The sequence below is a fragment of the Heterocephalus glaber genome, unplaced genomic scaffold (genome assembly GCF_053883595.1).
Source record: "Heterocephalus glaber isolate CG9 unplaced genomic scaffold, H.glaber_assembly_v1.0 deba00000071, whole genome shotgun sequence".
In the NCBI taxonomy this organism is placed as follows: Eukaryota; Metazoa; Chordata; class Mammalia; order Rodentia; family Bathyergidae; genus Heterocephalus; species Heterocephalus glaber.
The window spans coordinates 34,995,929-35,020,406 of record NW_028258137.1 but is presented as its reverse complement, the minus strand read 5'-3'; the positions used below and the strand labels follow the sequence as shown (position 1 = coordinate 35,020,406).

Sequence of the window (24,478 nt, the reverse complement as noted above, 5' to 3'; positions counted from 1 at the left end):
CCAGGTGATCAGTCTGTTTGGGCCAGGCTGACCTACTCCACTTCAGATATAGTTCTCATTCCTCCAGCAGGCAGGCACAGGCATTTCTCATCGCAGTGACAGACTCAGAGTGGAAGTGGAAGTCCCATGTGCCATATCAAGTCTCATAGCACATTTGTTACTGCCCCATTGGCTAGAGCAGGTTATGGGGCAAAACCCACATTCATCCTGGGACATCACCAGGAAAGGCTGTGGACTCTAGGAGGTGTGGACACGTTGCGGCCACCAGTGTACTCAGCCAGCTGCAGTCAGGTTGAGAGGTCTTTTCCCTGCCCACAGGCCCTGAAGTTAGAGTCCCGTATTTGCTGCTTTCCAAATATGTAATTTTGTTTGGATATTATTTGTCCTGTATCTCAGCTTTCTCATCTAAAAAATGGCTATAATAACAGAACTGGTGTTGCAAGGGTTTAACAAGAGCATAAATGTAATGTATGTGGCCCAGTGCCTGGCACAGAGTAACCCTCAGTAAATGGAAAATTTAACCCTTGGTTAAAACATCAGCCATCTTCTAAGTCACCATAGGTTGTGAGCACATGGGTCATTGGTAGCTACAGGAGCTGCTTGGTTCCTTTTCTTTGACCTCCATAGATAAGCAAGAGTTTGTTCCCTTAGAGTGGGCCCTGCTGAGCCCTCTGTCTGTGAGTGGGGACAGCAGGGCCTCCTGATGTCCTCTGTCTCTGACACACACCCCATATAGTACCTGTGTGGCCAAGGGCTCTGGCCTGTTGTGTGTACAAGATACCAAGTTCCAGGTTCCCAGGCATGGGGCTTGGTGCACAGGTCTCAAAACGTTTCCCTTTGTGAGATTTCATTCCTATCCTTGGAGAAGGTCCCTGGGGATGGGGGTTTTGGTGATGATGTAGCCAGGGGAACCTGTCATCAGATTCACATTTTAACCATGTGGTGCCTGCCACCATTCAGGCCCCAAGAGACCAAGAAGGGTCACTAACGTGACCTGGTGGCGAGGGTTGGAGATGCTGGCATTTCCAGGTTCGGCTGCTCAGGAACCTTGGTGAGAGCAGGAGAAGGTGCCCCAACAGCTGGATTCCCTCAGTCTCATGGAGACACAATCCCTGCCGGCCAAGGAATTCTGGCCTGAGTCAGAGATGAGGCCGCTTTGGAAGCACATCCCAGGCCCTGGAAGCATGGAGCGCCCTGGGCAGCAGGCCTGACTGGAGACTTGGGGCTGGAATGCCGGGAATGGAAAGCTGGCCTGACTTCTGAGGCCTGAGGAGCCAGTGCTGCGGACGCCTTCTGGCCTCCAAGGTCCAGCTGCCAAGTGTTTGCCTAGGCAGGGCCCCATGCCTGTGCTCCCCCTCGGTCCTCGGTGTCACCCCTGGTCGGTGCCTCAGCCCCGACCAGGGTGCTGGAGTCTATGCCAATTTTTTTTCCTCTTTAATTAGAATTTGGAAATAGTATTAAAAATGATAGCAGCAGGAACAACAGTAGTAACAGCTGGTATTGAACAAGACTCTGTGTGTCACAGCCATTTCCTGTGCATTGTTTCGTTGAGTCTTTGCTCTATTTAACAAACCTGCTCTGTGAGCTGACCCTTCTGTGGGACAAGCATGTTTTTGTTCACACTTCTGCTCTTCCTGTCCTGACCAGGTGCCTTGCTTGTGTCGGGCTAAGCGCTGCCCAGGGCATGTTTCACGGGAGGGGTTTTGTTAGGTAAGGAACTGAGGCCTGGGGTGGTCCAGGCCCATGGAGCTGGGCCTCAGCTCTGGCATCTGACTCTCCCTGGGGCCCTGCTACCTCCCTGCCAGGCCTGTGTCCCTGCAGAGTATCCCCTGCTCCTTGACAGTGTAGAAGACAGGGTTTTCAGTTGTCACCTTGTTCTTCTGTGAGCAGACTGAACTATTCACTTCTTGAAGATGCCAGCAGCAGGGTCTGGCTAGACAAAGGGAGTGAGGGGATGTTTCCCTAAGCCCTTTGAGAATGCTTGGGCCACAGGCATGTCTTATTTGGGGAGGTGGTGGCTCTCTATCTGTCCCGGCCTGGGGTCAGTTAGCTCAGCCTGTGGTCCAAGGCCCACCTGCCCCGGGTATCAGGGAGCCAGGACAAGTGCCCAGCTTGGGCTGGAGGGTTAAGAATAGGTCCATTCTCCATTCAGATTTGTTGGGCCATGGAGGCTTCTGGGGGCTGTTGCTGTCCCCAGCCAGCTCTTAGAGGGGAAGGGGGTGCACCTACCTCCTGGCCTTCCCAGTGGGTGTAGAAAACATCTGCCTGGCCTTGAGATTAGAGAAGAAAGTCTAGCCCCTCAAGATTGACTTCTTCATAAAATACAAATACCTTGAATACCTCTCGTGACAGGGAGCTCACTGCCTGAGTGGCTTCTTCCTTTGTTGGATGGCTCCAGCTCCCAGAGGATAGACAGTTGGGACTCTCCCTGCCATTGCTCCTCCTCTGCCTTCAAAAACCACCCAGAATTGCCCCTCTCCCTCTGCTGGGCCATCATCATTCCTCCCCCGTGGAAAGGCAGGGGGCTGCCTTTATCCATCCTCTCTCTCAAGTCATCAAGGGTCCTCACTGCCCGTTGTGTTCCCATTCCCTCACCACTGTGCTCCTAGCTCTGCCACACTGAAGCTGTGTGCCCTGGAGCAAGTTACTTAGCCTCTCTAAGTCTTAGTTTCTTTATCTATAAAATGGGGATACCCATATCCCTAACTCAGGCTTCTTGTGAATATCAAATGAATTAATACTTACACATATTAAAATAAGGCTTGGTATATTCTGAGCATATAAGTATCAACTCTATTTATGCAGTTACCTTCTGGTCATCTCTAGACCAGGGCTTCTCACACTTGAATGTGCATATGAATTGTGTTGTGATCATGTAAAAAAAAATGCAGATTCTGATTTAGTATGGCAGATGGGACCTGAGACTATTTCTGACAATTTCTACAACCATGTCGAGACTCCTAGCCCAGATATGCTGGTCTATACTTTGAATACCAAGGCCAGTATATCAGTGTCTTTCTTTAGATATGAATTTCATTTTCCAGCTGCAGTCTGTCTTATTCCAGTGGTAGTAGAATCATCACTTCCCATGATATAGATGTAATGCTTTTATTAATGCAGCCATGCATTATACTACTAAGGGGAGCAATTATCTAAGATATTATGATAATCTTTATCTTCTGGATTCTGAGTCTCAACCAGGCACATATAGGAAAGTAGCTACTTTGATGGATCTGCAAGAACATGAGGCTCTGTGGGGAGAGAGACTTTACCTCTGGATTTCCCTCTGCTCCTGGACCTGGGATGTGTGAGGTGGCTAAGTTGGATGCAGGAACAGCACATGGAATCCCAGAGGGTTCTGCAAAGCAGTTTTCCTCAGAGCAGGACTGGCTGCTGCTGGTGGACAGTGTGAGCTGAGCATGTGTGGGTGATGGGCTGGGGCCCTGGTGTCCAATGGACATTGTACTTGGAAGGAAAACCAATACTGTTTTGTGCTTTGTTCATTCACCTTACACAGCTCAGTGAAGGACCCATTTTCCTTAAAGATGTAAGTGGTAAGTCTAAGTTAAGTTCTGTAAGCACTGGAAACCTAGGACACGAGTTTAGAATGACACATCAGATGCCTTAACAACAGGTACCATCATCACCAGCTTGTCACAACACCTACAGTTAAACCTGTCCCGTGTCGGAGCTGCAGAGTTGTAGCTGTGGTACTTGCCCAGTATTTCCTGGTCTCTGCTTCTGCCTGCGGGGTGGTTCTGCACAGTGGTCAGAGCACAGCCTTGCACCTACGTCGCTGGGCTTGGATCCCGAAGTTGCCACGTTTAAGCCATTTGGTCAAGTTTCTTAACTGCTCTCTGCCTCAGTTTCCTCATCAGTGGAATGAGAAAGATAACACTGTCTATCATATGGTCAGCGATGATTGAATGAGTTGATCAACACTCCTAAGCATGTGTAGCATGGCGTCCCGCCCTAGTCAGTGGGGAGATAGTTTTGCCTCGTCCTGTTTGCTGTGATCTCATTATGCCTTAAAAAACACCTGGTCATCTGAGAACCAGCATCACAGGAGCCTGGGTCTTGTGAGCCTTGGACCTGGTTGCTTCTCCTAGCTGATTTCAAACTCCAGGCCCTCTGAGACACAGCTTCACTCTCTCTTTGTTGTTGTTGTTGTTGTTTTTACAGAGTGGGCTCCTGCATGCTAGGCCCACTCCTCCCCCCTTTTATTTTTTAAAAATTAATTTTATGGGTACATTTTAAATATACATAATGATAATGTGCATCATAGGAAATTTGTACCTGTACTTGATACATCTTGATTCTTCTTTATTTCCCCTTTCCCTTCCCTCCCTTTAACCCCTCTTTCCCTCATTTACAAAAGCTGTATTTCTATTTTTTTTCTGTTCTCTTTTTTCCTTTTCCCTTCTTTCCTTTCCCTCTACCCTATCCCTAGTTTCCCTTCCCAATGAAACATTTTCTTCCTATTTCACAATATCTATTATACATTTTGGTCCTTAGTTACACTTCTGGTTTCTCACACCAGAGAAACCATGCATATTTGAACATGTGTGTCTGATTTATTTCAGTTAAGAATATGGTCTCAATGTGCATCCATTTACCTAGAAATATCTCAAGTTTATCCTTCCTTATGGCAGACTAGTACTCCATAGTATAAAAAACCCACATCTTTATCCATTCATTGGTTGATGGTCATTTGGGCTGTTTCTAAGATTTAGCTATTACAAACTGTGTTGCTATAAAAATTGGTGTGCGTATATTGCTCTAGTATGTTGCTTTTAATTCTTCTGGGAAGATACCAAGAAGGGGAATAGCTGGGTCAAATGAAACCTCTAGTTTTAGTTTTTTGAGGAATCTCCACACTGATTTCCACAGTGGTTGCAGCAGTCTACTCTCCCACCAGCAGTGGAGCAGTGTTCCTTTTCCCCACAACCCCGCCAGCATTTGTTATTGGTTGATTTCTTGATAGCAGCCATTCTTTCTGGGGTGAGGCGGAATCTCAGCGTTGTTTTCATTTGCATCTCTCGAATAATCAGTGATGTTGAACATTTTTTCATATACTTATTTGCTATTTCTATTTCTTCATTTGAATCCCCACTCCTTTAAACTGCAATATTTCAAACATAAACAGAAGTAGAGAGAATATGGAACTGATTTTCCCTGTACCAGCCACTCAGGTACGACAACCAACCAGCTTTCTTGACTTCTTTTTTAGCGTTAAACTTCACTTGTGATCTAATTGTGCTTTTTTTTTTTTTTTTTTTGGTACTAGGGATTGAACTCAGGTCCTTGCGCTTGTGAGGCAGGCAACAGAACCACTGAGCTAAATCCCCGGCCCCTAATTGTGCTTTTGAAGCTCCTGCCTTCTTGGTGGGCTGTCTTTGGTTTCTTGAGTCTGCAGCCCAGTGCTTCCCTGTGTACCACCCAGCAGAGCCCTGTGTGCTCGGCACCAGCAGCCCTCACCAGCACCCAGTCGGGGCACTCTTAAGACAGGGTTGTGCCTTGCTAGTTCTGTCCTGTAATTGGTAGGGCCGCCTTGGGGTCTGTGCCTCAGGTGGCTGGAATGTGGGCTGTTCATGTCCACAGACCCCTTGGGTGCCCTTTGTTGACCACAGTTTTTGCCTTGGGACTAAAGGTGACCTCTCCTACCAGTGCAGCCTTCCTGGTTTGGAGGAGACCCAGCCTTTCCAAGGGCTCTTGTCTCCCCACACTGATCCCTCTGTGCTGAGATAGGCAGCATGAGGATGTATTAGTGTCACCTGGAAAACTTGGATGCCCAGTGGAGAAGCAGAAATAGCCATGTCTGCTCATCTTCTCCAAAATGTGAAAGCCAATAAATGCTAAAGATGTTCTGAACCAGTCATCTTTCTTCTTGTGCTCATCTTTTTATATTACAAATATGTCACTGTGTACTTTATAGACCCCCCCTCCCTTTTAGCAAGCATTTATACAGTGCTTCCAGTGAGCCAACCATTCACTGTTGGAACTGCTGTACAGATGTCATTGAGTTTACTCACCACAACAAGGCATGCCATATCCCTTGATACAGAGGTGGAAACTGAGGCCCAGAGAAGTTTAATAACTTGCCCAGCACCACATAGCAAGTGACAGAGCCATGCTTTCAGCCCCAGGCAGTCAGGAGCAGAATTGGGGCCCCGAGCTGCTTGGCAAAGCTGCCTGCTCTTTGTAGCACCATTATGGGTGTATGGCCATTAAGACTCACCATATTTTATAACTGACCTGATAATTACTGTTTTTTGAGGTGCAGATTATCAGGCTGAAGCTGCTGGGGTCTTCTCTGAGGTGTTCCAGGTATTCCACACAGGTCTGTCTTTCCCATTCATTCCATGCAGGAATGAGTTGAGGATCCCTAACCAAAACTTGATGAGCATTTACACAATGCCACACGTGGAAAATTCCATACTATGAAACTGCTTCACCCACAGAATTGTTAAAAATGTTGTGTAAAATTACCTTTAGGCTATATGTAAAAGGTGTGTATGAAGCATAAATGCATTTCCTGTGGATGTTCCATCCCCATTATATATATGCAAATATTCCAAAATCCACAAAGATCCAAACTCTGAAACACATCTGGCCCAGGGTATTTGGTGAGAGAGCCTCTGCCCATGTGCGCTGTGGTTCTCCCTCTGGGATGCTCTGTCTGCTGCTCTGGAAGCTCTGGCATGGGGGCTTGGAGTGGGAGCACTGGGTGCTAGGCCAATGCAGAGCCTGGTGGAGGGAAGCATTCAGTACCCTACATTTTGTTGCATCTCTCCCAAGTCCTTTTGCCCCCTGAGACATAGTCCTGAGGACTGACCAGTGACTTGGTAAGTGAGTGATGGCTCTGCTGGGTGGCCTAAAGACAACAGAGGCAGGATGGATGGCATCAGGGCCTGGCTGAACTGACCCTATCATGAGCCATGGAATCATGGACCACTGTGGCAGGAAAATCTTTGGAGACACCCCCTTGTTTTGCCTCTTCTTTCTGTATAGTTGGGGAAACTGAGGAAGAGCACCCAGCTCTCAGGCACTTTTTTCTACCATAAACCCTCATCTCCCAGTGAGCAGGACTGAGCAGGTAGGGCAAGACTCCAGAAGGTTCTGAGTTGGGCAGCCTAGGAAGCCACAGAGGGATGCAGCAGAGAAGTGGGATCCTGTGGAGGTAGAGAAGGACTGTGTGTCCACCTGTATGTAAGCCAGGGAGCTGACTTCAGGCTGTGGGCCTGGCCAGACCAAGGAGTCAGGCGGGAGGCTGCAGTGGAGGCGGGAGGCTGCAGTGGAGGCAGGAGAGCTGTGTGGGTGGGGCCACACCATGCAGGGGAACGCTGTCTGCTCTGGAATGGGACGGCTGGGCTGTGGGTGGGCTGCGGTGGCCTTGGTCTCTGTGTGGAAGGCCCTGTGCACCTGCCCATTTGCATTCTGGGTAGGGAATTGGCTGCTACTGAGGCCTGAGCTGGCTGAGGCCAAGGAAGACGCCGGCCTGTGTTTTGAGCAGCAGCCAGAGCTGGATGCTGGAACAGGCAGCCGGCTCAGTTCCAGTCCCTGCTGGCCTCAGATCAGTGAAAGCTGTCAAGAGGCCAGTGCCTTGCTGCCACCGCTGCTTGGAGCTGCTGGGCAGGACAGGGCCTCCAGAGGCCTCTGTCCCTGGAGCTGTGGCCCTGAGAACATTAGCAGCATATCCCAGGCCCACCAGGGGTGGGTCCTCTGCTGTCCTTGACCTCCCTATTCTGTGACTCACAGTCCCAAGGTCCCTGCTTCACATTTTGCCCAGCATCCTTTTCTCCACACATGGAGCTGATGCAGAAGCTCAGAAAGGAAGGGAAGGAGGGTTCATGCCACTCTCTGTGTGCTGCTTCGTGTATGCCAGGCACTGCTCCACGCTATAGGGCCTTGGACCATGGGAGAAAGCATATGGACCATGTTATCACCATATTCAGCCAGGTTAAAGACTGACCATACACAGAACTCCAGGGACTGCCATGGGGGACAGAGTAGGGACCATGCCGAGTCTGGGCTCCCAGGGTGGCATCTCTGAGAGGGGACGTTAGAACTGAGGCTGGGGAATGCATTGGGAAGTGACTGAAAGAACAGAGTAAGGGGTGCTGAGTGGAGAGCAGTGACTGGAGGAGATGGTGGAGAGGATGAAGGCCTTGGGGCCTTGGGGCCTTGGAGGCTGGAGATGGGTGAGATCAGCAAGGCCAGTCACTCCAGTTGCCCTGGCCTGGTTAATGCATACCCTTGTACTCTTGAAAGTGGCCTGATCTGGGCAGTAACATTATCTGGGGACTGTCATGGTTTGGGTGAGTGTAAAGGCCCCTATGTTGGAGGTCAGTCCCCAAGCAGCCTGCTGGGAGGAGGGTAGCCTATAAGGGGTGGAACCTTATGGGAGGGCCTTAGGACATGGTGGGGGGTGTCCTCTAAGGGGATTGAGGAACTTCAGCCCTTCCTCGTTCAGTTCTGCTCCTTGGCCATGAGGCGAACAATGTGCTACACCTCATGCTCTCTGCATTGCCATCTAGCCGCCGCACCAGATCCCTGAAAGTAGTAGGTCTGCCTGATTGTGGATGGGAACCTCTAAAACCAAGAGCTAAAATAAACATTCTCTTTATAAGTTGGATGTCTCAGATATTTGTTACAGTGACAGAAGCTGGCTGACACAGTGCTCAGACACAGGTATATATCTGTGTTTTATGAGGAGACTAAGGCTCACAGAAACTTTAGTTAGTTGTGCAAGGCCTTGGAATGAGAATAGGTGCTGAGCCTGTCTGCCTTGAAAGCCCAGGCTTTTGCATAATCCCACATTTCTAAGTGAAGGGCAAACCTGAGTATTCTCTGGGCATGGACTGTGCTGAGCATTGTGCTCAGGTGAGAAGGGATACATAGACCAGGACTCATTCTGTGGCCCATGACAGAAAACAAGCTTGAACTGGCTTATAAGCAGTGTCTTAGTTTCTACCTCATCACTCAGGCACAATACCCAATACCTGCAATTTAAAGGAGGAGAGCTTTTATTTTGGCTCATGTTTTAGTCTAGGGTCAGCTGGCTCCAAGACAGGATGGCATGGCAGAGGAGAGCTACTCATGGCATGCCAGACAGGAAGAGATCAAGGGAGGAGCTGGGGAGGGAGACAGACCTTTCCATGCCATGGCCCCAGTGACCTGCCTCTTCTGACCAGACCCCACCTCCTAACAGCAAGTCAGCTATAAGCCCCCATGATTCAATCCCCTTCTAAGAGCCCCTCCTATGAGCATGTGAGGCTCTTGGGGTACATCTATATATAAATTATAAAATGTTGCCCCTGGCTCCCACAAGATGAGCATCCCTTTATGCAAAATCCATTTAATCCATCTCTAAGTGTTGCCAAATTTCTAACAGTTTTAGCATTGCTGAGAAGTCCAAGTCCAAAGTCTTCTTTGAGATTTAAGGCAAACTCTTAGCTGTGAGGCTCTGTAAAATCAAAAAGAAAGTTAAACATTGGAAACATACAATGGCAGAGGATAAACATTCTCATTCCAAGGGGGAGAAATAAGGGGTTAGGAAGAAATCAGACCAAAGCAAGACTGAAACACAGCAGGGCAAAAGTTGATCTTGCCGTTCCATGTCCAGCACCCAGGGCAAGTTATGATGAGATGTAAACTCTGAACAGATTGGTTCCCCCCTCCCCCAACAGCATTGCCAGTGGTTGTGGCTCTCATTGCTTCTCTCTTGAGCTGGCTTTGCTCATTACCCTTGGCTTTCCTCGGATGTTACATATTCCTGGCTTCTCCAACTTTTTGGGGTCTTCACTGAATTTTTGGCTTCACTCTCACAACCACAAACTACCTTCTCAGAGGCACATTGCCTGGGCCCCCAGGCCTTCTTCTGAAATCTGAGTGGAAGCTTCCTTGACCCCACACCTCTTGCATTCTATATGCTTGTAAAACCAGCACCACGTGGATGATGCCACGGTATGCCACCAGCTCGAGAAGTAGCTGAACTTCCTTATGGCATCACTGTAGAAGTCTGTGAGTGCTTGGAAAGCTGAGCATCTTCTCAAAGCAAAGCCTTTTACTTTTGCAATTTCAAGCCTGCAAAGGGTGGGGCCTCACTGGTTCCTCACATGCCATTTGCTGTGTTTTCCTATTGTCCTTTTGTAAAGTCTGCATTTTTTTTTTTTTTTTTTTGGTACCAGGGATCGAATTTAGGACCTTGCACTTAGGGCCAGGCACAGGGACATGAGCTAAATCCCCGGCCCTCTTTGACTTCTTTTTAACGCTGATCTTTTCAGCAACCAAACTCTATTGTGCTCCATCTTTGTGGGTGCTTTGTTTCTCACAAAACTGAAAACTTTAAAAAATCCCTCAGCCATGCCACTTGCTTATAATTTTCAATGTAGAGCTGTTTACAAGCTCCTAACAATACCCATGCCACAGCCTGAATGTTAGGCCGCCTTAAAATTTTCTCTGCTAGATTAATTAGGCCGCTGCCCTTAATCTCAGTCTCCTGCAAAGTCTCAAGATGAGCAAAATGTAGACAAATTTTCTGCCAGACCATAACACACATGGCCTGGAGACTAACTGCCTGTGAAATCCTTGCTCCCAACTGAAACCTCCTGAGCCTAGTCTTTACTGTCTGCATTTCTATCAGCATTCTGGTCTTCTGAGCTCCAACTAGAATCTCCCATCAAGCTTGGTTCACAGCCTTTTAGGACTTCTTCAGCCAGGCTCTTCAAACCTTTCCAAACTCTGAGAAACCAGCTTTCAGGGCATCTAAATCACACGGTCAAGTACAGTCACAGAAAGAGCCCTGCTCAGAAAAGTACTTGAACTATGTCCAAAGGATAAGGAAGGGGATTCCTGAAGTGGGGATGAAATTGAGTCGAGTGGGAGAAACCACTATCTGGTTTGTCTACAACTGAGCTTCTAACCCTCCGTTGGCCTATCTGCTCTTGTGAGGTCACCATGTGGGTCAAGATTTCTCCACCTTCACAGGTAGTTCTGTGGGAAATTACCTCAGAGAAGCAGCGCCTGAGGTAAGGATTGAGTGCAGGTGATTTATTAAGGACTCTCCTGAGGATGGATCAGTAAGAGGGGGAGCAAACAGGACAGAGAATGGGAAGAAACTAAGCAAAGATGCCATTTCAGGCGAGTCTTGGCTTCATCCTGGTCCTGTGAAGGAGCTCTGGAGCATAAATTATGCCTCAAGTTTGTCCAGGCTTTAATGACTGGGCTTTTGATCTTCTGCACTGAGCTCAGGGTCACCTGTCTGGGGGTGGGGTGAGGTGGTGGTGCTTGCAATTCTCTGAACTTGAGACCAAGCCCCAGGGCAGGTGTCTGAGGAAGGCTCACAGGTGAGTGCTGTGGGAGTGGTGTGCACACTGAGGTGGGGATCCTCACCCATGTGCCTGCAGTCCTCTGGGGGAGTGGACCACAGTGAAAGAGCCTAGTGAGGTGGGGAAATGTCACATTCTGTGAGCACTGGGGTCCTCATGCCAGTGGTCTACAAAAGTGAGAAGCCCCTATGGAAGAACCAGGGACCTTTGTTATGCAGCATTCCCCAAATGACATGAACTGAATTGCTTGGACACGGAACCTCGCTTTTGGGCTTGTTGACTCGGTGCACCTGATTTTGGTTAGGGAGGAACTAGGGGCTGTGGTTCCGCTCACTGAAGAAGCTGCTATTTTCTGGCCTTTTGCTGCCTGCCTCATCTTTTGGATTCTGATCATGGCTATCACTCTTTGGCTCTGTGGGCCTGTCCATTCATTCATTCACTTATTCATTTGTTTGTTTATTTTCATGGTCCTGGGGATTGAATCAAGTTCTTTGCACTGAGCTATGTCCCCCAACTTTTTAAATTTTTTTTGAGACAAGGTGTTGTTAAGTTGCTAAGCTGCCCAGGCTGAGCTGAGCTCAAAGTTGCAGTCCTCCTGCCTCAGCCTCTTGGAGTGCTGGGGTTATAGGCCTTTGCCTCAGTTTCTCCTTCTGGAGTCTGCAAGTTCTGCTGTTTTGTGATATTTTTCTGGAGTGGTCATTGGGGGGCATCCTCAGAGGACTTGGGGCTCTTACAGTTAAGAGCCTTTGACAAGGCCTCTGGCCTGGCCCCATCAGCCTGTGGGGCCTTCTACTGAGGAAGGCTTCTCTTTATCTCCATGCCTGGAGGTTCTCCCAAGAGCCTGGCCTAAGAATTCCCAGGGGGGCTTGGTCACTTCTGATCTACTATGTCCGCCCCCCCCCCATACCCTCAGCCTCCTCATCTGTAAAAGGGGGTGATAGCTGGCTCATGGTTGGGTTGTTCAGGGATGCTGGATAGAGTTGCTGCTTACAGATACCTTGCCTTACCCATGAATAGCCTCAGACCTTCCATGTCGGCATCTCCCAGACCTCCATGTGTCTCTCAGGGAACCACTAGAGACAACATGGGCCCCTGATGTGGATCCCTGGCCAGAATGCAGAGGCAGGCAGCTCCTGGATCCCCCTACTTTTTCCTCTTAAGCTCTGTGGTTGTCCAAGTATGGAAACAGAGAGGTTCAGTGTGTGGTGGTGGCCACAGTGGAGGAGAGAGTTGCTGCCCCCTCCCCTTGGCTCCCAGTGACAACCTGGTGGGTGTGCTCAGCTGGCCTCCTGCCATTTCTGGAATCAAAGCCTTGTCTGCATTACAAGACCACAAAAACAGGATTTTGCAGTTCCCTGGCTTCCTATGTGTGTCAGCCAGGAGCCATGAGAAGCGGGTAGGTTTCTGGCAGGGACCTCCTGTGGGCCATGTGTACCGTGTGGCTGTGGGAAAGCAGGGATATCCAGGGGCATCAAAGCCCCCTGCCCTGGCCACCCATTTCCCTGGAAAGCTGCAGAACTCACTGCACTAAGGCCAAAGCCCTATTCACAGATTGTGTGTGAGTCTTTCTAGAACCAGTTTGGGGGCCCATGTCTGTGTATGTTACGAAACGAGCTTTCTTCCAAGGACCTTACTTGTCTCTTGGATGGTGAAAGTAATGTTGCACATTTGTGGAAAATGACCAGATACCTTGGAATCCAGCACTGCACATGACCTCTGGGGTCATTCTGGTACCTGTCTGTCTCTGCAGACACATGTCTTGGACCTCAGTGCCTGGTGATATAGGTGGTTAATTTTAGCAGATGTAATCATGTTCTCTGTGCTTGTTGGCAACTGCCTTTTCCTTTCAAGAACATGCAGGGAATGTTTTTCTGAGTCAGTCATTGTAGAACTGTCCTGGGTTGTTCAGAACACACTCGTTGGGTGCCTCGTCGTCAGCCTTTGACACGTGGCACGTCATGTGCCCCTGAATATAATAAGGTAGGGGAGGGGGGAGGGAGTGTGAGGTGAAGGGGGCTGCAATTTTAGGTAGAAGTTTGGGATGACCTCATCCAGTTGACAAGATGACAGTGACCAAAAACCTAAAGGAGGGGAAGGAGGGAGTGGCTGTCTGGGAAAAGAACGTTCCAGGCAGTGGGAACAGCAGGTGCCAAGGCCCAGAGGTGTCATGTGCCAAACATGAGAAACAACAAGGGCAGAAGGTGGAGTCAGGGAGGTGCTAGGACAGATGGGGGGCATTTGGGGACATTGGTAGGAATTTGGATAATTGAGTAGGGCTGGGGCAAGGGTCAGGCCAGTGCTATAGTTTGGATCTTGAATGTTCCCAGAGGCCCGCCTGTGTGTTGAAGGCTTGGTCCCCAGCTGTGGTGCTGTGGAGAGGTGGTGTAACCTTTAGGAGGTGGAGCCTAGAGGGAGAAAGTTAGGTCACTGGGGCATATGTCTTTGGAGGAGACCTTGGAACCCTGACCCCTTCCTCTCTCTCTTTTCCTTCCTGGACATCACAAGGTGCACAGCTCTCCCCCGCCATGTGCCCCTGTCATCAGGTGCCATTCTGCCACAGGCCCAAAGCAACAGAGCTAAGCAACTGTGGACTGAAATTTGAAACCATGAACCAAAATAAACCTTTCGTCCTTTCAGTTGTTTATCTCAGGTGTTTTGTCCTAGTGACAGAAAGGTGATGGACACAGGCAGTTGTTGGTCATCAGTTGTCATTGGCTTGGTGAGAGGCCTAGGGAATGTGATAGATGGGACACAGGGGAGAAAGAGGGGTGTCAGGGCATATACAGATAGGGGGAGCATGGTTTGGAAGAGAAGCATCAGGTGGCTCCAGGTGTCTGCCTGAGCCCTGGGAAGCAGGGAGCTGCCGTGCTGGAACCCAGGGAGGGCAGGTTTAGAACATCAGGAGTCAGTTTGGGACACATGAAGTTCAAGGGACCTGTTGAGCATCTTGGTGATGTCAAGCAGGCAAAGGAGCCATGTCGTTCTTTCAGTGGAACAGCTCCTTTTCTAAAAATTAATTTTTTATTTTAAAGTTCTCTCTTTGGAGAGAGAGAGAGAGAGAGAGAGAAAGAAAAGAAAAAATGCAGAATTCAAGCAATCCAGAAAGCTGGATAGCTGTGGGGGGGGGGGACAGTTCCTGGTTCCCAGTGCCCAAACATTGTGTGTCCTTCCAGAAATGTTCTGTGATCTGTTCAGGTGGAGTCTTGGCCTGTTTTATTTATTAGCACAACAGGATTGCCCTCAGCTGCCCCCCAGCAGCTCCCCCACCTGGCAGCACTGTGGACCCCGGGAGCCCTCACTGCCCCGCCAGTCCTTTTAACTCTTCTTGCTTGTGTCACAGCTACCCTCTGTGTGATGCTCTGCACCCCTGTGTCATAGGCAGCAGGGATCAGTGGCCACATTGGACAGATGTGGACGCTGAGGCTTACAAGTGTACTCTTCAGCCACATTTTGGAATGAACTGGGACTTCCGGGAGCCACCTTTGATGCTACCCAATTTGGGTGGGTGGGATGGTGGGGGAAGTACACGACTTCACCCCAGTGAAGGGCAGGGGGCTCTCAGGAGCACAGAGCACAGGCAGCCCAGGAGAGGAATGGTGCAGGCAGAAGGAGGGAGGGACCAGAGCTGAGGAAAGGAGGCCCAGGGGCTGGATAGGCATGGACAGAGGGCAGCTTCTGTGAGGTGCTTTCTCCAGAGTGCTCTAAGACTGATGAGGTGGGCTCTGAGTGTGTGTGTGTGCATGTGCACATGCATGCACACACGGGTATATTATATGTCTATGTGCATGTGTGCACTTGTGCATGCATGTATTTTGTGCACATGTGCTTATGTGCACATTTCCATGTGCCTGTATATATGTTTAATTGCCTGTAGCTCACGTGTGTGTGCGTGGACAGCAGGAGGGTCCCAAGGTCCGCCCAGGCTATTGTTCTCTTATCTGCTCCAGAAAATGAGGACTGCTGGAAGGGATGAATGGAAAGGATCTTATTATATAGCCTCTGTTTGTTTAAATTAGGAAAAACAAGAAGCCCAGATCCCTGGCTTCTGAGGTGGGGAGGGTGGAATTCCCAGCTGCCTGGGCACAGGCTCCTAGCTGGGCTGACCACTGCCCTGGACCAGAGCGCACGTGCTTTCCCACAGTGAGGTGGCCCCATGGGCTGCAGAAGCACCATTCATTGGCTGATAAGTGATGGTGCTATGTATCATAAGCAGCCTGGCTCCGAGACACCCTGCGCAGTAGAGCACTCATGTTGGCCCCTGGCAGCCAAGAGCTACTGGCAGAAGCCCCAGCTGTATGGCGGTCAGAGGACCCACAGCCCCTCGAGAGCCTTTCTGTTATCATTTGTAGGCTGTGTGGTGGGCAGGCCAGTGGCTGGCCAGGGCAGTGTGTGGCAGTGGCATGGCGGTCAGTGACCAGGCTTAGGTCAGGGGGTGGAGACTCAGCCAAGTGCAGGCCGCTGGCCAGAGATGGGGCTGCTTCAGACCTTTTAGATAGTTGAGGCAGTACTAGGCATGCCTTTGCTCAGCAATCTGATCCCTGAAGACCATAGGGCCAGGGAAGAGGGTGGGAGGGAACAGAGTGACGGACCCAGCCCAGAGGGAGCAGAAAGCAGCAGCTCCAGTGTGGGCTGTGGTGTGAGCTAAGTGCTGAGTGCAGGGCTCACACCCCTTCACCAAAGCTTTCCCGGCAAGGTGATCACTTCCGTGCTCAGCTGAGGAAACTGAGGCACAGACCAGTGGAACTATACGTAGGCAGTCACACAGCATAAAGTGGGAGATATGGTTCCCACTGGAGCAATGCCCTTGAATGCCGGTGAGGAGGAAGATCCAGCCAGATCAGCTGCAGGGTCCCCAGCTCCATGCTCTAGACAATCTGCCCTGCACAGGGTACTACTGCCTAAGGCTCTTCGATGCCCACAGGTGAGATGAGAGAGCATTCTGTATCATGCTAAGATTTAGAATTCACTATTGATTTTGGCCTCTTTTTTTTTCTTTCTTTCTTTCTCCATCAGCCATTTTTTTTTCCATATTTGGAAATCACACTTCAAAAATGTAAACCACAGCCCAGCATGGTGTTACACACCTATAATCCCAGGACTCTCACAGGCTGAGGCAGGAGAATTGCAAGTTAGAGCCCAGCCTGGGGAATTTAATGAGTCTCTGTCTAAAAATAATAATACCTGTTTTTTTAAAAGGCTGAGGATGTAGCTTAGTGCAAAGGCCCTGGATTCAATCCCCAGTACCAGAAAACAAAAACAAAAACAGAACAGGAGCCTTCGAGGAGGCCCTGCAGCCAGTTGGGAGGTACATGGGGCCTGGCCTGATCGTTCCCTCTTCTCTCCTACTGGAACCAGCCTGACCACTTCAGGGGCACAGGACTCTCTATGTCTTGTAGTTTCCAAAGCCTGGTCCATGTTCCTCTGAGGGTTGGAATTTGAGGTCACAAATTGTGGACATCTTTAATGATTCTGTATTTTCAATACAAATTAAATATTTTAAAAAACCAAAACAAATGTAACAAGGATCATACTCCTTATTTGACTGACCGTATTGCTTATGGCAAGATGGAAACAGGGGTGGGGGACAGTGTGCATCAAAGCCAATTGAAAGAGGAGTATTAGGAGAGTATTAAATGTTCAGTTATGACAATGGTGTGTGGATGCCCACAGTTTGCTGAGGTGAAAACCCAGGAAGAAGATTGTTGACTCGCTGCCTGTATCTGGGTCATTCCAGAAGTGGCAACCTATCTGGGGGATTGATTGTCTGTCTGCATCCAGTGGGCTGTAGGGCCTGAGGCTTTAAAGTCAGGCCCCAGGGTCCAGTGTCCTTCTCCCAAGTCCTCAGGCCCAGGAAGTCAGCTTGGGCTGGAATCCTGGGGTGTGGGGAGTCGAGACTGGGAGGTACAGTGAGGCGCCCATTGATTGCATGGCAAGCAGATAAAAATAGTCAGGGGAGCAATGTGAGGAATTTTAATCGCTGCTGCACATCTCTGGAGTCTGGAAGGCTGCTCCTCGCAGGCCCCCGACACAAGGCCAGCCCTGCACGCGCAGCTGAGAGCTGCCAACCTCCTCCACAGCTTACTCTGCACTTAGAGTTGGGTGGGCCAGGGTGATCTGTAGGAGCCCCACTGCAAGGGGAGCCTAAACTTCCTTCTAGGCATGGCAGGGAGTCTTGGGTTCTGGTTTTAGGAGCCCATGGCTTGGTTCTGGGGGCTGTAGGGTTAGAGCTTTGACTTGCAAATAACAGACGCTTAGCCTAAGCTGCCATAGCATTTGTAACCATCCAGGCAGGCAGGTAACAGCAGGCCTGGCTCCAGGCCTCACCCAACGGATATTGTCAGTGCCTTCTATGTGTGGAGAGCTGATCCAGAGTGACACTCCCCACCCATGGCCACTGTCTCCTTTCCCCTCTGACGCTATGTGAACTTCCTCCTAGTAGAACGAGCCCCACAAGGAAGTTGGCATTGAGTCAGGGGCGAACCCTGGCCACAGAGAGGATGCCAGTCACCAGCTCCTTCAAAGGAAACCCTAGGGGCAGGAGAAGATTCCCACTGGCCTGGATGGGTAGGCAGAGCCAAGAGCCATCCCTAGATGTGACTTGTGGCCACCCAGGCTTGGGTGGCCAGGCCTCTGGCCCACACTTCTGCTCATCTGAGGAGTTGCTGTTGTTCTTTGGCTGTGATGATGTTTTCAGGGAGGGGTGAGTGTGCTTTCCTCCTCTCCCCGGGGAGGAAGGCATTCCAATCCCCTGTCACTGGGCCTCTGTCCTCTTCCCTGGCCCTGTGGTAATGATGGCTTTGCATCGCTGGCCTGCCTGGTGCACATGGTTGGGGGGGGTGGCTGTTCCCTGGTACTTTGGGCCTGCTGTGTCATGGACTGGGGTGGGGGGTGGGTCTCTGGAGTCTAGAGAAAGCCCAGGGGATGAGGAGAGGAAGCCAGGTGGGTCCCCATGTTAGAACCATAAAACTGACACCCAGAAAGTGGACAGCCCAGGCTCCCCCCGCACACTTCCCATGTGTAACCCCAGAGAAAGAATGTGCCCCACTGATGGGGTGCGGGGGAGACCCCAGAAGATCTACAGCTGACAGACTGTGAGCATCATTCTGACCTCCTGTACCATTTTAGACCTCCAACTCACCACTTCATCCCCTGGCTGACCCTCGGTTCCTTCATTTGTAAAGTGAGGGTTGGTTAAATTGAGATTTAATTACCTGAGTAACAGGTGAATATACAGTTGACTCCGTATCTGTGGATTCTTCATCCACAGATCAACCAACTGCAGAGGAAAATATTTGGGAAGACAAAATAGTTTTGTTTTTTTTTTGGTACCGGGGATCGAACTCAGGATCCTGCGCTTGCAAGGCAGGTGGCAGAACCACTGAGCCAAACCCCCGGCCCAACAAAATAGTTTTAATGAACACATACAGACTTTTTTCTTGTCATCATTCCATAAACAATGCAGTATAGCAACTATTTCCATAGCATTTACATTGCACAAGGTATTGTAAGCAATCTAGACATGACTTAAATCCTGCAGGTGATATGTGTAGGTTCTTTGCAAATACAATGCCATTGTATAGTGAGGGATTGAAGCATGTTTAGATTTTGGTATCCACAGGGGGTCCTGGAAGCAATCCACTGTGGATACCAAGGGACAGCTGTACTTACTTGTTCCACATTACAGTAGTTCTGATAAGCCTGAAGTTCCACATACCCGCACCATGCCCTCTGCTTTTCTGTTCTCCTTCCCTTCTCTGGAGGCTATTGCACATTTGCCTACATCTGGTGGCCTCACTGTCCACTGTGTATATACCATTTCCTAGGTATGCAGGTAGCTTCACATTCTGCACCTGCTGTCTTGCTCATCCTGTGGCATGGTGCTCTGTGTGGCAGGATGGACAGGTCTGCCTCTTTCTTCTGAACCACTGTGAGGTGTTCCACCATGGAGGTCTAATACAGTACTCTTTGATGGCCTCCAAGGCCACTCTGACTGTTGGTTAATAGGAATCATGTGGCCCTAACCACCACTGACTTTGAATGTGCCTCCTGATGACAGATATGTGAGGACAATCCCAGGGCATCCAGTGACCATAAGGATGAACTGTGAGAATGTTCCTGAGCACATGTTAGAGTTGAGCGCTGCAGAAGGAAGACAGAAGCCAGCACTTATTTCTCCCCACCTGTACCAGATGCCATCCTGGGCATTTTGTCCACATTGTGACCCTTCTTTGACATCTCAATCCCTATTTTACAGAAAAGGAAAATAGGGGCCAGAAAAATTAAATAATGTTTTTGCTGCTACTTAGTTGCTAAGGGTTGTGAAGCCCTCAGCCAGGTCCACCCAGTGCTGGGAATGGATCAGCCTTGTCCTGCCTCCAAGTGAGGGGACAGAAGGAAGGTGAGAGCTTGCTCTCAGCAAGGCTGCGGCCGGGCTGCATTTGCACAGTGTGCTGGGAAGAGTGTTCCAGGCATCTCCTGGGGAAGCCCCAGGACAGGCTGCTTGACCTAAGGGGTCCTGGGCAACCTGGGTTCTAAGCAGCTCTTCTCTTCCCAGAGTATCCCAGCTCCATGCATTCTTGGAATCTGGAAGTTATGCCGTGTTCCACGGGTACCAGGAGTTTGCTTTGAAACCCATGGTACCAACATCTGTTAGCTCTTAGGGAACAGAAAGATTGACAGAGACCTGCTGGGCAGTGGGGTGGGGAAATACTGAGTTCAGGAGTGCCAAGTTTCAAAGACAAAGAGGAAAACCCTAACCAGACTCAGACCGCGCCCCAAGGCCTGCTTTGATGTGGTTTCCCATCCTGAGGCCTTATAAGGCATTGTGTCTTATGAGATCCTGGGCTCAGGGCTGATGCTGGCCACTCACCCAGTCCCCAGAGGAGCTGACCTTTCCTCCAGGGACCCAGCATGGAACAGAGTTGTGTCCCAAGCCAGCAGAAGGGCAGTGCTGGGACTGGGGAGGGAAGCTCATTATGACCATGTGGCCTGAGAAGCCACTAAGTTAGGCCCCTGGGCAGGGACTCTGGGAATCTAGGAAGGTCTCTGATCAGAACTGAGCACAGCCTGAGGCTGACAATCCTGGAGGAGGCCTGAGACCTTGGGGCCACAATGACAGTTTGAGTAGACAAGAGGAGGAATGAAGGGTGGTCACTGCAAGCCAGTCCTTATACTCAGGCTTTTTATAAGTAAGTGCAGTAGTGAAGAGTGCAGGCTCTGGTACTGGCACACACTAGCTGTGTGACCTTGGGCAGGTCTCTCAACTTCTCTGTGCCTCAGTTTTCATCTCTAAAGTGGGTATAATAATAAGAGTGACTAAGTGACAAAGTGATTACTATTAAGCACTAAAAACAGTGTGCTGAAGAGACTCAGAGTAAGTTCTCTGGTGTTTGTGAGGGTAATCTGTCCACTTGGCCCAGACACATTCTGTAGCCATTTGATAATAATGCAGAAGAAGCAATGAACAGGAACCAGTGAGCTACTGAGCACTCGTGGGACTGGGTGTGAGGTTGAGTATGTGCCATGCAACAGCTCCTTTAATCCTGACAGCAACCCCACGATGGCACAGGGCTCTTGGCCCTTTTTGCACCTGGGGAGCTGAGATGCCCTGGAGGTGAAGTTCCTCTCCAGGTCACTTGCTTCGGGAGAGCTAGGATCTGAATGAAAGTCTGCCTGACCCAGTTCCAGGGCTCCTACCCCTGGGTCCTGTGGGCTCCTGGGTCCAAGGGTCTGTGTGCCCAGCTCCAGAGCACCTGCCCTCCTGTAGGGTGATGATGCAGGCCTGGCCCCTGACCTTGCCTGCGGGCTCCCAGCTAGAGCCAGGTCCCCACACCATGTGGAGGGGGTGGGGGGGCCTCTGAGTCCCATGGACAGATGAGTACTTGGCCTCGGACTTGTGGTTGCTGCTGGGCCAGGACACGATCCCGTGTTGGCTCAAGTCCCATGTTGCCCTTGGGTTGAGTGACCCAAACCATGAGGACCACTGACCCAGGGTCATGCAGCTCAGTGTAGGAGGTAACTTTGCCATAGTCGAGCATGTACATCAGCCAGCCCTAGCACCAGGGAGCGCTCAGTGTGTGACAGAGCAGGGTACAGTGACCAGTAAGAGGCTGGCCCTAGAACTTACCCAAGCCATCATCACAGGGATGATGGTGCATGTGTGGCACACATGTGGGTGACAGCGTAGGGACCCCCTTGGCTGTCTGTCTATGTCCAAGCTGGCCTTTAACTCACTATGTGGCCCAGACTGGCCTCGAACTCAGCAATCTTCCTGCTTCAGTCTTCTGAGTGCTGGGATTACATCTGTGTGCCGCATGCCTAGCCCCTTGGCTGTCTTGTGGGGGTGACATTTGGAAGCTTAAAAGTGTGCTGGTAAAAAGACTCAGGACTCAAGAGGCTTGGGGGTGCTGGTAGCCCCACCAAATGCAGGGTGGTGATGGGTGCTGCCGAGGTCAGTGCTGAGCCCCTCTGTGCAGAGGTCCTCGCTGTGAAGGGTTTGTGTGTCCCCTGAAGACTGTGGCTGCTCCTGAAGGAAGCGTGCCTGCCAGCCTCTCAGGGGGACATGCAGCCACCTTCTGCCTTTCTGTCATGAAAGACTGGCTTTAATTGGCTTCTGGGGCGTATAAGCCATCTGAGGATGCCACCTGTGTGTGTCTCCTTCCTGTCAACGTCTCTCAGCTCCCCTGTCAACTCTAACTCTGTTAACACAAGCAGCCAGTTTACAAGCCCGGGAAATGTTCAGTGATTAAAATAATTGGTGGAGGCAAGAGAAGCCTGATTCGAAATAAATGGGACACCGGGAGCTGTATGGCCACATTTTATCCCCCTCTAAGAAAGTGTGTGATGCTCCAGAAGACTCGAAAGAAGAAAGACTAGTGCAGACCAGACCTCATCCATAGAATGTGAGCTGTTGTTCTTTAAAACAGAAAATGAGGAAACAAGCAGCTGTCTTCCAGCTGTGGCCAGCAGTGCCATCCGCTGTGGACCACATTGTCTCTCTGTGGTCATCAAGACAGGCCTGGTTTTTCTTTAAGCATGTGAGGTACAGTAATTTTTCCCCCAAGGAGAGGGTGTTTCAGTGTTTCATCTTTTTCTTTTTTCTTTTCACAAAGAGAAGATGGTGACAGCTTCTGCATTTGGGCTTGCTATTGCCTGTCATCTTGGGTGCTCTAGAAGCACCACTAGCATCACTGCGGTGTTCAGAGATGTGGTGGTATAACCCCTGAGCCTCATCTGTCCACAAAAGAGGAGTATTTCCTAAAGTAGATTCCTTGGAATCCTTATGGAAAAACAAAACCCTGTGGTCTACATAGGTTTGGAAAATCTGATAAACACTAGCACATGGAGATTCAGTATTTATTATCATCACAGTGGCCCCGAGAAGTCGTGCAGTGAGGCACTTTAACTTTTGTCTAAAGCAATCTGCTTTGATCACAGAAGTGTTCTTGGCAGAATACCAGAAAATATAGAAGCTAATCTGGTGTACCCTGGGGTAGCTTCTTCCATAGGTACTGGAGTGGGTAATGCATGTGGCCTTAGTCTATAGACATCCTCCACATTTCCCAGCCTATGGAGCACTGAAATGCCCCTGGCCAACCTGATGCCACCGAAGTGGCATCTGTTCTGGCTGGCTAAGAGGAGCCCTGCGGTGTTGGTGCCATACAGGACATCTTCCGCTCACTGGTGGGAGCAGACAAGGCTTCCAAGGGTCAGGCTAGTAACAGGAAGATGTGTGGGCCAGCAGGACATGGAGCACGAGGGTGGACCTGTAGCAGCCAGAGTCTGGGATACTTGTGGAGGCTTTAGGGTCTGGCTGAAGGCAGTGGGGCCAGTGGACAGCAAACCAGGCCCCATAGGCTTCTTATAGCCCCACCAGACAACTGCCAGGACCCTGGTGGAAGAAAAACGAACCAGACAAAGGAGTCTTCTCAGGCTCTTCAGGGGAGGCTTTCTGGTCTTGTCCAATTGGCTCAATAAGATAGATCTTGTCTGGCAATTCTGGCATGGGGGAGGTCTTCCTTTCAGAGGGGGAAGTCCGGTTCTGGGTGGAATTTCAGGGTGGGCTGCTGGCTTCAAAAATGCTACTTCCTGGAAACCATCACCATAGTGAACTAATCTTGTGCACAGGGCCCCACTTTCCTGACTAGGTTCCCATCAGAAGACTCAAAACAGGTCCCCACCACCACCTCTCATGTCTGGGTGGGCTCCTGCCTGGCCCCACTCTTCTGTAACGACCCTGCTTTGTCTTCCCAGGAGCTCGTGGGCGAGGTTTTCAGAGAAGGGCCAAGTGAGGAGGAGGAAGAGGACTTCCGGCTAGAAGGTACTTGGTATCTTTGGCTCCATTTCCTATTCAGTGGGGTAGGGAGGGGCATCTGGCTGCCTGTGTGCCAGCTGTAAGGTCCCCAGAAGGTCTGCGGCCCTCACAGTGGGGTGGGTTGTGGAGGAGGAGGCATTGTGGCCTGTCCCAGGGTCACAGCCTAGCCCCAGCCTGTCAGTGGTGGGACCTCAGAGTCAGAGCACAGCTTCCCCCTAGGCTTGTAACAGTTACACTATGGCTGTTTCCCTGGTTCTCCAGCCTTATCACCCCTGGTGCATAGTGAATGAGCATACATGCACACACGCCCACACATGCACTAGTCCACGTCTGCACCCTGGCTCCCAGCCAACCTCGTTCTCTTCACAGGAGTACCTCTTACCTGTCGAGTAGAGCCCTGGCCACTGGTGTGCTGATGTGACTTTGGGCATGCAACCTCTCCTACCAGGCCTCAGTCCCTACCTAGTAAAATTGGAATGAGGTGTGCATGGTCGTGGGTTTGGCTCAGGGTGTGTTTGCAGAGGGCAGTGGCACCCTGTTCTTTATTTGGAATCACAGAAGAAAAGCACTGTTGTCAGCAATGTGGGAGAGTGAGGGATTTGCCCCTGAGCCAACGGGAGGCAGCTGGCTGTGGAGCTAGGGCCCCAGCCAGGGGCCAGGGAACAAGGGTCCCTAGGGCATCTGGCCGTGGGGCCCCTGAGGGCCTTGAGCAGAGAGGCCAGTATGCTCTCTCTCCAAGGGCACCTGGACTACCTGTGGGCTGTGGCCACATCCACCCGGAGGGTTAACACGCACGCTCTGTGGCTCCACCTCAGGGTTACTGAGTCCTAAGTGC

General features: G+C 50.4%; 1 protein-coding gene across 2 annotated transcripts in view; it reads left to right on the top strand.

Moving 5' to 3' along the window:
* The window catches only part of Nkd1 (NKD inhibitor of Wnt signaling pathway 1), a 99,076-nt gene that overhangs the window by 36,155 nt on the left and 38,443 nt on the right, over positions 1-24,478 (top strand). The window contains exon 4 of one of the 2 annotated variants that reach the window (XM_004847946.4): positions 23,583-23,649. In XM_004847946.4, the coding sequence (XP_004848003.2) occupies positions 23,583-23,649 (67 nt within the window). Of the gene's footprint in view, positions 1-23,582; positions 23,650-24,478 lie in introns of those variants that run through there. The other variant, XM_021260930.2, reaches the window with a different exon arrangement.